General features: G+C 42.1%; 1 protein-coding gene across 1 annotated transcript in view; it reads left to right on the top strand.

Moving 5' to 3' along the window:
* IPO4 (importin 4) overlaps positions 1-14,271 on the top strand; it is a 2,281,504-nt gene that overhangs the window by 1,153,020 nt on the left and 1,114,213 nt on the right. The window contains exon 16 of the mRNA XM_086923725.1: positions 9,265-9,378. Coding sequence (XP_086779851.1) covers positions 9,265-9,378 — 114 coding nt within the window. The remainder of the gene's footprint in view (positions 1-9,264; positions 9,379-14,271) is intronic.

Genomic DNA, 14,271 nt, shown 5'->3' with positions numbered 1-14,271 from the left:
CAGAGTGCCTAAGGTTCCCAATTACGCCCTGGCAGGCTTGTCTTTGCTTTTCATTTTTCGTTTTTGATACTTGTTAAACATCAGGAGAGCTCTAGCAGGGCCCTTGATCAAGTACTGCTTGACTGGCAAACTGGGAGTGAAAGAGAGTTAAAAGCTAATCGGACTGGAGTTTGAATTTGTAGGGGGTGGGGAGAGGAGGAAGTTCGTTGTAGATGCCGCAGTACTGACAGAATTCTTCCTCCGTGACAATCCGTTTACACAGCAGATCTCGAACTAACAAGGTGGGGGTTACAAATGTATTTCAACGTCTTCCTGCTAACGGTTATTAAGAAAAGCAGATGATGAGCAGGCAAAGCTGCAGAGAGGTAAGGGGTGCTAAAACAAACATCCACTGTCCAGGACAATTTAGGGAATGTGTTAAGGGGTGGGGAACCACAAGTGTGTGATACATTTCATTGTGCCTTCATTTTATTAAATATCATCATGAAAATTAATATGCATGCATGTAACCCTGCCCCACAAACTGCAAACCTTCCTTTGAACAGCAAAAGGCTGCTAACTCTTTAAACAAGCACAAGTAAAGCAGATAAGTCGGCCATTTTTTGGCTGTCTATTGTCAATTACTGGCAAAAGATGGGGCATTCAACTGCCCCCTGCATGGTATATGGACGTGTGCCCAACTCCATGTGTATCTAGAATACTCGCTTATATTGGTCCTGGTGTCATACTAAACTTGCATGTGCACAGAGGCCAAGACGTTGACACTAAGAAGCGCAAGTTCCTTACTCCCCTTATTGCTTGTTTTATTTAGGTTCAGGCACTTGAGCATGGAAGGATTAGGATGTGCTGCTGGAGCGCGTGAAGCTGCGAACTGCAGGTGCTAGTGAGATCTGGAGAAGTGCGGCATGCTAGGCTTGCACTGCTCAAATGCTGATCTCCTCTGTAGGGGTGACGTTTTCCATCTGTAGTTGCTCCTGACTCCCTATGATCCCTAAATATTGCGATCTGCTCGTCGTGTTCCTGATAGTAATGCGTAACAAGCATTTGTAATGCATTAGGTTATGCATTTGCGACAGTTTGAGCTATTGGCATTGTAAATGTAATTGATACTTGTTATAGCGCACTACTCACCCGCAAGGGTGTCAAGGCACTTGTACGAATACCGCTGTGGAACCCATCCTGGCTTTCCCTGTGAGGCGTCCACTCTTGGGCACCCCAAAGATGGAGGCCAGGCATCCTTAGCGTTGTGGGGGCCGTTGTGAAGATTAAGCAAGCTATTGCCCAGAGTTGCAGAGTGGGACTCCATGATTGGAATAGGCACTGAGGCGAGAATTATCAGGTCCGTGGAATTTTGAGCCCAAGACCAGCCGAGGCGGGGAATTGAACCCTGGTCCTGGGCTAGACCTCTGCATCAGGGTCTGCCGCTCTAATCATTGAGCCGCACTTCTCCACATTCTCCATTGTAAATTATCATGCCTATTATTTGTGTTTTGAAAACCTGCAATTGGTGCGTAAACACACACTTTGTACTTCTAATCGTTGCTTACAAGAAGCAAGGCTGGCAGTGACTGTACCTCTTTTACTGTCAGCCTTGCTTCTCATAAGCAACAACTATAAGTACAAAGTGCGTGTTTATGCACCACGTGCAGTTTTTCAAAACACATAAATAAAATGTATTGTCATTTACAATACCAATAGCTCAAACTATCACAATTGCGAGACCTATTGCATTGCAAATGCTTGTTTGATTTCCAATCATTCTCAATTAAACTCTACTTCCATCAAGCACTCATCAGCATTGACCAATTTTCTGCATTCCTCCTCTCTTACTGTTCCTTCTGTGAACTCACAAACTTTATAAATGTCACAATTCCACACATCATCAAACACAATTTCCTCTTGAGGCTCTGGAACCAAATGAGATATAGTCCGCTACACAGTTTTCAGTCCCAGGAATATACTCTACTTTAAAATCATACTTCTGCAACGCTATGTCCCAACAACAAATTCTGCCTAAAATCGCATTGAATCCTTTTTTCCCAAAAACATCTTTCAAGGGTTTGTAATCTATGTTCACAACAAACTGTTTGCCCCACAAGAACTTATTTAGTTTACTTATGGCCCAAAACATACACAAAGCTTCTCTTTCTATGACTGAGTATCTATACTCAGGTCCAATAAGCCTCCTTAAGATAAATATAATGTTTCTTCCATCCTTGCCATACCCCGTTTTAAGACTTTTCCGAAATCTTTGGAGCTGGCATCAGTTACCAGAACCGATCGTTCCGAAGAGCCAACGATTTGTAAAGCCGGGGTATGTGACAGTGCACTTTTGATATTATCAAATTTGTGTCCTTTTAGTCCATAGAAACTGTGCACCTCTTTTATTTAAAAGCAATGTGAGTTTATTCATACGGGTGACAATTCTGGGAATTAATTATAGTTTCCTTCATTCTTAAACATTTTATTTACTCATCTTTGTTGTTAGGTATGGGTAAAATGTGAATTGTCTTGTCTAAACGTTCACTAAGCTGTACTCCCTTTCCAGATAACATATGACTTAGAAAAGGAATCTCTTTACCTCAAATTTTATACTTTTATTCTCTTACGGTGAGACCTCTTTTACTGAATCCTCAAAACTGTTCTCAACACCTGGTGTGATAGATATTTACATGATCAATGCCCTTCAATACACTCTCCATGGCCTTTTGAGAAACAGCTGCAACTGAAATGACTGAACGGCATCCTAGTAAATCTAAATAACCCTAAAGGTGTTATAAATGATGTGGTTCTTTGATTCATCATCCATCCTGATGAGATGGTAGGCAGAGCGCAAAACAAGTGTAGAAAAAAATCGTTGTCCCTTCCAATTGTGTTAGCCATTATATCAGGAGACGGAAGTCTCTCCACTACAACAGCCTTGTTCAAACCTCTAAGGTCTACACAAAGTCTAACATCTCTTGAAACCTTGTGTGCTAACCCAACCGGAGCCACCTACTCTGTTACCACTCCAACCTCTATGATGCCTTCTTTTTTGGGTTTCTCAATTTGAACAGACATTGCTGGACTCATGCATAAAGAAACACCTCTAACTTTTCTCACACTTCAATGTAATGTTTAGAAAGTATGCAGTTAAATACCCTAGTTTGTCTGTAAACCCATAAGAAAATTCATAAACTAAAGTTCTCGTAAGTTCATCACACACCCCCCTCTTGCATTCAACTTTCTTAACACTATAAGCATTGAAATCAGTAGTTTGTGAAGCAAACTCTTGCAATATTATAGACTGATCATTATTTGGATCTAACCTTAGTATCAAATCTTTCTCGTGGAACCAGCTGCTGATGATTTGCCCTTAAGTTGAAACCTAAATCTTTCCTGCACATATTTGACCTTTATATTTAACGTACACCCAAAAAATGTCCATCTAGTTTAATGGGTTGGCCACCATAAACCAGGGGGCAGATATCAAAATTGAACAGTTTCACTTTGTTCACCAGTTTTTCCAGATAACATTTCCTGGGAATCAAAGATATTTTTGCTCCTGAATCAATCAGCATCTCTATCTGACAACCATTGATGTTGATATCATTAATGGCTCAACGTTTATTCCGATCACCTATTTGTAAAGCAATCTTGCCACTCCACATTTCATTATCATACACATCAATTTCTTTTACATCTGTCAACCTCTCTTGAGCTCCACAGCACTTCGCAAAATTTACTAACTTCCCACAAACTTTATTAATTATTAGTGATATGTGAATGAATGAATGAAATTGTACTTGTATAGCGCATGGCTACCCTGAGGCCTCCCAGCGCTATTTGATAGAAGAGCAGAGAAAGCAGAGGCTATGATGTTAAGGGAATGTCTTAAAGAGGTGGGTTTTTAAAACCATCCGGAAGGCCAAGAGGTTATTGTCCTTTCGTAAAGTGAGGGGGAGAGTGTTCCCGAACTTTGCAGCATTAAAGGAAAAGGAGCGTCCACCCCATTTGGATCTTTGAATTTTCTTGGGGGCAGCCAGGCATAGGGAGCTGAACTGCAGGGTTCTGTGGGGAAAATAGGTGGTGATCAGGGTGTGGGTAATAGCCGGCCCAGACTTCCGAATGGCTCTATGAACTAGGCACATAGCTTTAAACTGTATCTTGGCCAGAATAGGAAGCCACTGAAGACTCCTCAATGCTGGAAAAGTAGATTGCCATAGCAGAATTTGGAGAAGCAGGCGAACTGCGCAATTCTTAATTAATTGCAGTTTGTGGATGGTGAATTAAGGAGCTCCAAGGTATAGGGCATTCCCATAATCCAGGCGAGAGGATATAAGGGCTTGTACCATAATTCTTCTCGCCTGGAAGGGGAGGTGGGGAATGATTTTCCGCAACATTCTCATCATTCCCTTACAGGTGGCTGAGAGCTTGGTGGCCTGGTGGTTAAAATCAAGGGAGCTGTCGAGCCACATACCAAGGCTTTTGATTTGTTCCTTTGGAGGTGGAGCAGTGCCTAGGCATACCGGCCACAGGAGAGCGGGGATGAAAGACTGAGGGTTGCCCTGGAACATAATCTCCATTTTGTCCCTGTTGAGCTTGAGGTAGGAGAGTTCCATCCACTCGGCCACCACCTCTAGGCAAGATCCTAGGATGCTAGACAACCCCTCAGTGGGATTTAATGCTACCACTAGCTGAGTGCCGTCTGCATAGGTGATGATCTTAATACCAAATGGATGGACAATCTCCGCCAAGGGACTCGTGTAGATGTTAAAAAGCGTGGGGCTCAGGGCAGAGCCCTGAGGAACCCCACAGCGGAGAGGCAACCGAGAAGACACCACATCTCCTTCAAAGACTTGGAAGAAGCAGTTGCTGAGGAAGGACTGGAACCAAGTCAGTGCCGTGCCTGACACTCCCATGCCTTTAAGTCGATGGGCTAAGATGTTATGGTTAAGTGTCAAACGCGACACTGAGGTTCATGTAACGGTATGGTTTATGTACAAACAATAGACGATAAATGGTACAACAACAGTTCAGAGCATCTGATAGAGTATTGGGCTGATAGATATGTGACGAAGTGGCGGATACATAATGCGTATCATTCCTACTGTTACACAAAAGGAGGCTACTAACACCCTGTTAAATTCTTTCTTCGCATAAAGGTAATTTGTAACGTGCCTATGATATTGTGATGTACTACAGATTTATTGAAATATGAAAACTTGATAAAAATTTGTTAAAACAAAAAAAAAACTTCCCACAAACGTAACATCTAAAATGGAAAGCAGGACTGTTTCCTTAATTTGCGAGGTGACCTTGCATACCACAACAAAAATAGTTTCCACTGGATTTTTCCTTCTGATATTCCACCCGTTTCAAACTATCATGGCTTTTCACACTAGGAGGAATAAAATCAGTGTTTATGAGAAGAAGCATTGTTTTTTTTTTCCTTTTTGCTCACATTTTGAATTTTCATTCCTTTTGCTCCTTGCATCAGTTGCTTTATCACTGTGGTTTAATTATATGCACGCAGCCTAGCAAATTAGTTGCACAACTAAAAGAACTTTGTCTAACATTAACTGATCACCGTTGTCTTCTTTCAAAAACCCTACATATTTACAGGAAGCACCCAACTTGTGAAGATCTGTCTAATAACTCAACAAACTTGTGTGTTCACTATTTTCTCCTGCCAAATGATTACTTTTGGTAAATAATTATCTAACTTTTTTGATGCAGTCATCAAATTTATTTATCACATCAGTTTTGCCAACGCTAGGCAAGTGTTCAAAAACTTCCTCTCCTTCTGAGCCTAAACAATGCAGAAGTAATGCTGTTTTTCTTTCTACACTTAGTGATATTCCATATAACCGTGTGTTGGAAAGTAGGGTCTGCTTACATGGTTACCCCCACTTTTTTCTGGTGTCATTATTTGTTTGTGACTATGGGATCCTGCTAGTCAGGACCCCAGCCACTGTGCTCCCTTCCTACATTTGACATGGTAAGTACTCTGGTACCCCCACAATTTGCTACTTCTGTACCTTTGTAAGTCCCTAGTATATGGTACTAAGGTACCCAGGGCATAGGTACACCAGCGGTCTTCCATGGGCTACAGCATGTATTATGCCACCCGTGAGAGACCACTCAAACTGTGACTACATGCCTGCCTTTACAGTCTGTGTAAGCTGGTGCTAGTACCACTTACATCAATACAAAAAGATCCCAGTCCCCTGGACGCGGATTAGTGTTCATCTAATGAGGCATATCTCTGTGCTGGAAAGTATTTAATTAGATCCCTAGTCACTAGCCTACTCAGCATTGAGTTAGGCGTTTGTCTTCAACAATGCCTGTTCGTCCAAAACAAATTATTGTTTTAACCGTAAAAATTGGGGGGAAGAATCCAAAACTGCTTTCAACTCGACATAACCACCTAAGACAGTAAGTGATCCCACACTTAAAACAAAAGATAGAAAATGTGTGGTGAAGAGGAAGGCACCTCACGGGAGAACACCCTCGGGGCCCTTGGCAGATGTTTACCAGTTTCTTGCCCCTTTCTCATCATCGGTCGCCGTTCCTCTTCGAAAAAAAAGTGTCCAAAAGCAAAACCATACATGTATTGTGCAAAGAAGACAGGTGCAAGACAAAACCATCCAACAGTCACACCAACATTACAAATTTATTATTGGTTGTGGTGTGTACTGGTGAAGTAAAAAGGCAGGTAGCTTAACGTCGCATACCAATACCCAAAGCCAACCTGTTTCCTGGGATGATTTACGGTCCCGTGGTCCACACGTAAGATTGATGAGACAATCGACGTCCAGACCGAGAATCTTTTCCTCCTTCAGCTTGTAGGAGAGGACATGGCTGAATGAGGTTTCCATTATGAGGATGTCCAACACTGGTGCAGTGACCAAGTGGTGAGCCCTGATGAATCTGCCAATAAGTGTGTAAGGCAGTGAAACATGTTGGCTTTGGGTATTGGTATGCGACGTTAAGCTACCAGCCTTTTTACTTCACCAGTACACACCACAACCAATAATACATTTGTAATTTTGATGTGACTGTTGATTTTAATCACTTATTCTGTGTCATACCGAGGAGTGACTCCTTGGATGGTTTTGTCTTGCACCTGTCTTCTTTGCACAATACACGTATGGTTTTGCTTTTGGACACTTTATTTTCGAAGAGGAATGGCGACCGATGATGAGAAAGGGGCAAGAAACTGGTAAACATCTGCCAAGGGCCCCGAGGTTGTTCTCCCGTGAGGTGCTTTCCTCTTCACCACACATTTTCTATCTTTTGTTTTAAGTGTTGGATCACTTACTTTCTTAGGTGGTTATGTAGAGTTGAAAGCAGTTTGGGATTCTTCCCCCCCCCCCCCCCCCCCTATTTTTAAGGTTGAAACAATAATTTGTTTTGGACGAACAGGCATTGTTGAAGACAAACGCCTAACTCAATGCTGAGTAGCGTAGTGACTAGGGATCTAATTAAATACTTTCCAGCACAGAGATATGCCTCATTAGATGAACACTAATCCGCGTCCAGGGGACTGGGATATTTTTGTATTGATGTTTGAGTGGAGGGCTATCCCTACAGTACCCGTACTTCCCTCTTGGCTCCATATTGTTCTGCGCTAGTACCACTTACGACAGATATGTTTCCTTATATCTGAGGTCACTGCACTTAAAACCTATAAGTCACCCCTAAAGCAGGCCTTTCAATCCTGAAGGCAGGGTGCTGGAATATAAGTGTGAGGGTGCCCCTACATGAGCAGGACACCCCTTACAAACCCCAGCATCTATCTCCAGGCTCTGTAAGTGCAGTCAGCCATTTTGATACATGTAGTGGCCATGCATTATTACGTAATGGCTAACTATATAGTGGCTGTACCGAACCTGGGCATGTTTGACATCAGTAAATAATTGGTAACCATGTTGAAGAAGCAACAATGGGCTTGCTATGCTACGTGTGGAGATAGTAGAAAAATGTACAATCAAATCAAATGATACTCAAAGGAAAAGGATTGGTTACAAAACAACCCTGACTATGTCAGTCTAAAGAGAGGGCACAAACAATCTCAAAAGAATAATCCGAGCACTCAGGTTATAATAAAGAGTCAATGTCCATTTCAACAATAAATATTAAAAAGTACACTTTAATGCAATTCTTTTGTTCGGGTCAAAGGAGGGGTGGTCCATAAATCTTCTCAAAACAAGGCTAGCAAACTTCCACATAGTCAATGTAAATTCCCTTCAATGATCGGATTGTACAGCCAAAATACAATAGTGTAGCCAATAGTACAGTTCAGCCAACACGTGTTTCGTCCATAGGTAAGTAATACCTCAACTTCATCAGGGCTGATCTATCAATAGGAATTTGCTCAATCACCGTGTGTGGATAATCTTTGTTTAGAAAAACGGCTCGGCATTACATGGATTCAAGGCCATAATGTGTGTCAAATCCAGTGTAATAGAAAAGGTACAGCAGGAGAGTACTCCACGCTGGTCCCACACGAGGAGTTTTCTCCGGGTCTACCTTTTCCATTTCACTGGATTTTAGTGGTCTCAGACAACCATAGAAAGCTCCCTGAGTGATAGCTGTGGGGAGCAACCTTCAAGCTTAGTCAAGAAGGAGTGTTGAGCAGCTTGTTTTACCAGAACTAATCATATAGTGTAGGTTAAACAAGACATACCTGGTGAAAAGTAAATATGGCTTTTGTTTTGGCCATATAAACCTTATGAATCTGCTAACATTTACTGACTGTAACTGTGGATGGCAAAATGGAATGGCAAATTCATAGTTTATTTAGTTGAAAATCCTAAGGGCCCTTGGGCATGAACCTATGCTGGGTATGCTTGGTGACTTTCGTGAAGTGAAGGAATGAGCCAACAGCTACACTTTTCCAAGTGAGGTGAACTTGGGATGCGTCATATGGATCGTCTTTATTGGAGGCAGCATCAACTGTCCAAACAGTGTAATCAATCCCCATGGTACTCAAGGGTAGTCTCAGGAAATAATTGTTTTTTTCCACCCAAATCATGTTATTTCAGTGAAATGAATTTCAACTAAGGAATATTTGAGGCCTTCTTGGGTTATGTACAGTGTTGGTCATCTGTGTGTGGGAATAACCACATAATAGTAATCATTGATGTAAAGGATAGACTTCTGAATTTCTCCATGTCAAAAATATTTACAGTCTGTTTAACACTTGCTGGAAAATGCAAATGTTCTTCAACAGAAAGTATTTAATAAGTGGCAACATTTTATCTTTTTTTCTCTTTGCAGCCAATGCAGCTGAGGATTTGCTCTTGCCATACTTTCCAGCACTCATTGAGCACTTGAAGGGTTATCTTGTTAATACACAAGATGAATTGCGGCCTATCCAGATTCAATCTCTGGGTAAGGATGGTTGTGTGCAATGAAGATCATTTTGATTATTCTGTTCACTAGATATTTGGGTGTTGTGCTTAGGAGAAACATGATGTTAATTATTTACTATGTCCGGTATTGGCCATTAATCACTTAAGTAATCCTGGAGGCAAATGATAGATTTTTTTTGAGGTTCTGTAGGAGAAGCTGTTCTTTGTTCTACAGTATTCTATCTTTCATAGATATACATGCTTGAATCATTCTCTATTGTCGAAGTAGGAGTCCCACAGTTAATTACAAAGCAGTACAGTATAATACACACAGCCTATAATGGCTACAAAACATGCACGTTAGTGACCTATCCACATGTATTTATTAAGAACCGAAATTCACCCAATCAGGTGACAGCACCCTCTAGAACAATCCCCTTAGAGGCTTCATTCCCTCAGATTTTCCACTATTCTTCATGTGATAGGAGCCTCTCCGAGCTCTGCTCAGTTTATTACCAATATTTTGCATTATAGGAGGCTTATTCATCAGGAAAGACAGTTCTAACTTGTACCTGCCAATATCTGACTACTCCGAATGTCAGAATCAACATAGAAATGACTTTTCAGACCTAGTGCAACTTGTTAAACTGGTAAACCGACCTCAAAATTGTTATGCACAATGGTGTTGACATGAACACTGATGACGTTGACATCCACACAGACAACAACTACGTCAATGATCATGACACTGTCGATGGCAATGACGACACCGACTATGATTACACTTTCGATGAAGAAGCAATCAAGTATGCTCTCTGCGACGGGAAAGAGATCCCCGGTGATAAAGATTACCGTTGGATTGTCGACAGAGGAAAAAATAAATCTGACTCTTTAAAATACCTCCCCAGGCGAAGTTTCTCTTCTCCTGCCAAACCACTTATTAGATTAACCAAATTCAGATGATGAAGGGCCATTTGGAACGATCTATATTCCAGCTGAACTGAATGTTAAGTCAAAGGACGAACATGAATTTATTATTCCTCAGGATGACAATTTTATATAGAGAAATCTGCTCAATACATGGACCAATTCTACCATTATGGTGACCATCAGCTTCAAGAGAGTGTGGTTCAAGTGCCAATAACTTTAGTATAAGATCTCCACGGTATACTGCAAGACTATTACAAGTGGTTTATGGAACCTACAAAGGCTGAATCTCCATCACAGGCAATGCTCCTCTGCAATACCCTCAAATACATAACCCAACTCAGCATGGTTTTACTACCCTCTGAAACCCAAGAGAACACCGACTTTGAACAAAGCAGTGCCACCTACGGGTGAGGCAGTCTCCTTGGATGAGGATAGAGAGAAGGTGAATCCCTGACAAACAACACCAAATGAATGGGATGATTACCGAATTCCAGCACCCTCTCCTTCTTTACCACAACCGGTGGATTATCCAACGGCAACCAGTGGATTCTCAAACTGATATTGGAGGATTTCATTATTTGATGGAAAGAGCCATGAAAAGGTTTCAATTAGCATTGACTATCAAGCAGTCAGATTATTTTTTATAAGTCTTTGAAGAACCTGCTAAAAATGAGTTAAGGCAATTCTAATAGTGCTTTTTATTTGGGAGTAAGGTGTTAACATAATGAAGAACCCAGCTGTGGTCTCAGCGGTTTTATCTGGATTAGTTAAAAGATATAAAGCACCAGAAAACTTACTAGCATGCCTGTTAGGTCATTCAAAACCAAATTCTGTAGTAACTCTAACAGTTCAAACTTGAACCAAGAATTAATCCACGTCCATCTTAACACCACCAGATAGAGATGGCCGGCACCTAGACAACATTGGGAAATACTTTTCCACTTTCAGCAATAAGTGTTTGTGCAGCCAATTTATTAGATATTCTTGGCCTTTATGACAGGCAAATGTTGTCAGACATTGCTGCCCACGTAGTTCTCCTGTATTGGGGTATCTTTCATAGATTCACATGCTTGAAACATTCCCCGTCATTGAAGTGGGAGTCCCACAGTAGATTAAATGCAGTAAGTAATGACTTTACCATTAAAGGTAATTGAGAAAAACATTCACTTTATTATCTCGTCGTCCTAGTCATTAGGAGTGGTCCAAATTCCAGCTAGTCAGGCAACAGTACCCTCTAGAACCCTCTGCACAGAGGCTCCAGGCTCTCATATTTTCATTGCGTGAAGGGAGTCTCCCTGAGCTCTGCTCAGTACTTTCTTTTTTGGCCTACTGAACATTTTTTTTTTCAGACCAGCATGTCTTCTACAACGGTCACTCCTGTGGGAAATTCAGACTTCACTCGGATGATCCCCACAGGATCACCCTGATCATCACTTGAGACATAAAATCTGCAGAACTTTCTCTCAGAAAAATTTGAGAGATAAAGGGTCTTCTTATTCTGTGTCTACAGAACTTGAAGACCAAAGACAACCCTCTGTCTGAAGATGATAGTGATTACTCCCTCAAAAATACTGCTTCTAAAAAGAGGGCAAGTGAGGTGATTTGGTGTCCAAAAGGCTGTTAAGGGGCTGTAAAAACATCACCCTTCTTTAAAATCTGATGATCAGCCCTCCTCATCTAAAAAGGAGTCTGCCTCTCACAAGGGTCATTTTGTGTGCTCTACTCCTTCTACAGCCTCATCTAAGGTAAAGTCAACATCCAGGTCTACCGGAGACTATTTAGTCACCTCAAAAAGACACTCCGTCTATGAAGCAGTCGTCGACACACTTGTTGCGAAAGCTTCCATCGCCACGACTACGTCTAGCTTCTCTTCGCCTCAAACTAAACTTATGTCTTCGTCCACCTCTCCTTCGGCCGTAGTTTCTGTAAAGGTGAGGCCTTCTACATCGACAACAGCGTCGTCTATCATGTAGACAATGAAAAATGACTTATCGATATAAGATTCGTCGACTGATCATACATCGCTGCTGCGGCGGCTCTGAAAAGCAAGAATATCTCCTCGACGGTAGGCACGTTGATGTTCGCCTCAACGACGGTGGCTCTCTCGACGGACCCGAAGCATATGTCCATGGACCCGCGTTGACGATCCTCGGTGCGTCAAAGCTAACAACGGAAGAGAAGTTGATGAAAACTTAGACATTCTCATTTACAGTTTGTTTGACATTGTCGTCGTCATTAGCTTCATCGATTTTGCCCGCAACCCAGGATAATGGATCCAATTCTACGGCAATGAAGAGGCAAGTTGCCCAGGACATTGTTTTATTATCTATAGTTTCCCAATCTAAAACAAGAGCTTCACAAGAATTGATTTTACTTATCTACACCTGTCCTAGTAAGGTGTCTCCCAAGCCTACAAATATTTGGTTATGGAGATGAAGATGATGATTCTAATGACTAAGGCATGTTTGGTGTGTCCCACAGTCCTTCAGACCTTGGAATAAAATGCCAGGAGGATGATGATGATGATGAATATGTCTACTATCCTCAGGACCCCAACCAGGATAGATAAAGGGATCGAATCATTCAAATGCCTGTTTCCCTAGTATCAAATCTGCAGCATATGGCGGAAGATTACAGCATATTCCTTCCTTTAGAACCTGCGACTTCAGTCCCTCAAACTCCTACTGTGCAGCATCCTTGATAATAAGCTCTCCTCCTCCTTTTTCTGCACCACCTGTAGCACCGCAACCACAGAGTCAGGAGCATCACACTACTGATGATAACGAGTAGGGTGAGCTGGATGAGGTACTACTACCTAATGAGTGGGACGACTATCAGATACAAACACTATCTCCCTCCACCCCCCCTTGGGTGGATTCGCCACCCGAAGATATAGGGGTTTTTCCTACCCTTGTAGAAAGAGCAGCAAAGATATTCTGGCTTCCCATTGTCACCAAAGAAGCTGGTTGTTTCCTTTACGATTTTAAGGCACAGACGAAAAGACATTCGTTCAATCCCCATAGTGGATTTTATATGGTAGGAAGGCCTAAAGGTAATGAGAACACGAGCCTCAATTCCAGCAGTCTTGCCTAAGTTGAAGTATAAAGCACCAGACAACTCGCCAGCCTGCTTTATAGGGCAAGCTAAGACTTATTCAGTGATTTCTCCAGCGGTTCAACGGCCAGGAATCCTGCTTCACCCCAGTCCGCCCCTCTGGATAGAGACGGAGGATGTCTTGAATCTATTTGCAAACAGTTCTCCACTATGGCATTCACCACTGTTAGAGTGGTGAAGTATCTTGCCATTCAGGGTACATACCACCTCCAAATGTTGTCGGACATTTCGCTGTTTATTGATATGCTGCCTGAGGACTAGAAGGCAGAAGCAAGGAGAATTCTCCAGGAGAGAGAGAGGAACACATTGGAGATTATTGACTGTGCTGTAGATGTTTCATCAACACGTTTACGACAGTTGGCTGGGGCGGCGGTCCCAAGACGACAGTGTTGGTTAAGAGCTACTTCTTTCCGCCAAGAAGTACAGATAAAGATCATCGCTATGCCTCATGATGGTGAATCCTTATTTGGCCAGCACATTCATGAAACACTGCAAACGATTAAGAAGGATACAGATACTCCAAAGGCGCTAGGCACCCTGCATTTTAAGAAGCAGCCCTTTAGTGGAGCCAGAGGAAGTGGCTCGTCTTCCTTTCCGGGAGCTAATAACCAGTTCAAACAGTTCATCCATATCGGGGGCAGTCACGATATTCATCAACACAACCTCCGCAGTCGTCCAAGTAACCTCCAGCCGCTTCTTACAAGCACTCTAGAGATAAGACAACATTAAGAGGCAGAGAGACCATCAAACAGTGACAAACGTCCTGTGCAGGCCACAATCCCCACCAATCCTTGCGAAATTGGTAGGATTTCTTGTTTCCTCCCCAAGTGGTATACAGTAACAGACAGATGGGTCTTCGATATAGTTACCATTGGTCACTCTTTAGAAT

The sequence above is a fragment of the Lissotriton vulgaris genome, chromosome 5, assembly GCF_964263255.1.
Source record: "Lissotriton vulgaris chromosome 5, aLisVul1.2, whole genome shotgun sequence".
Lineage (NCBI taxonomy): Eukaryota > Metazoa > Chordata > Amphibia > Caudata > Salamandridae > Lissotriton > Lissotriton vulgaris.
This window is presented reverse-complemented; position numbering and strand designations above follow the sequence as displayed.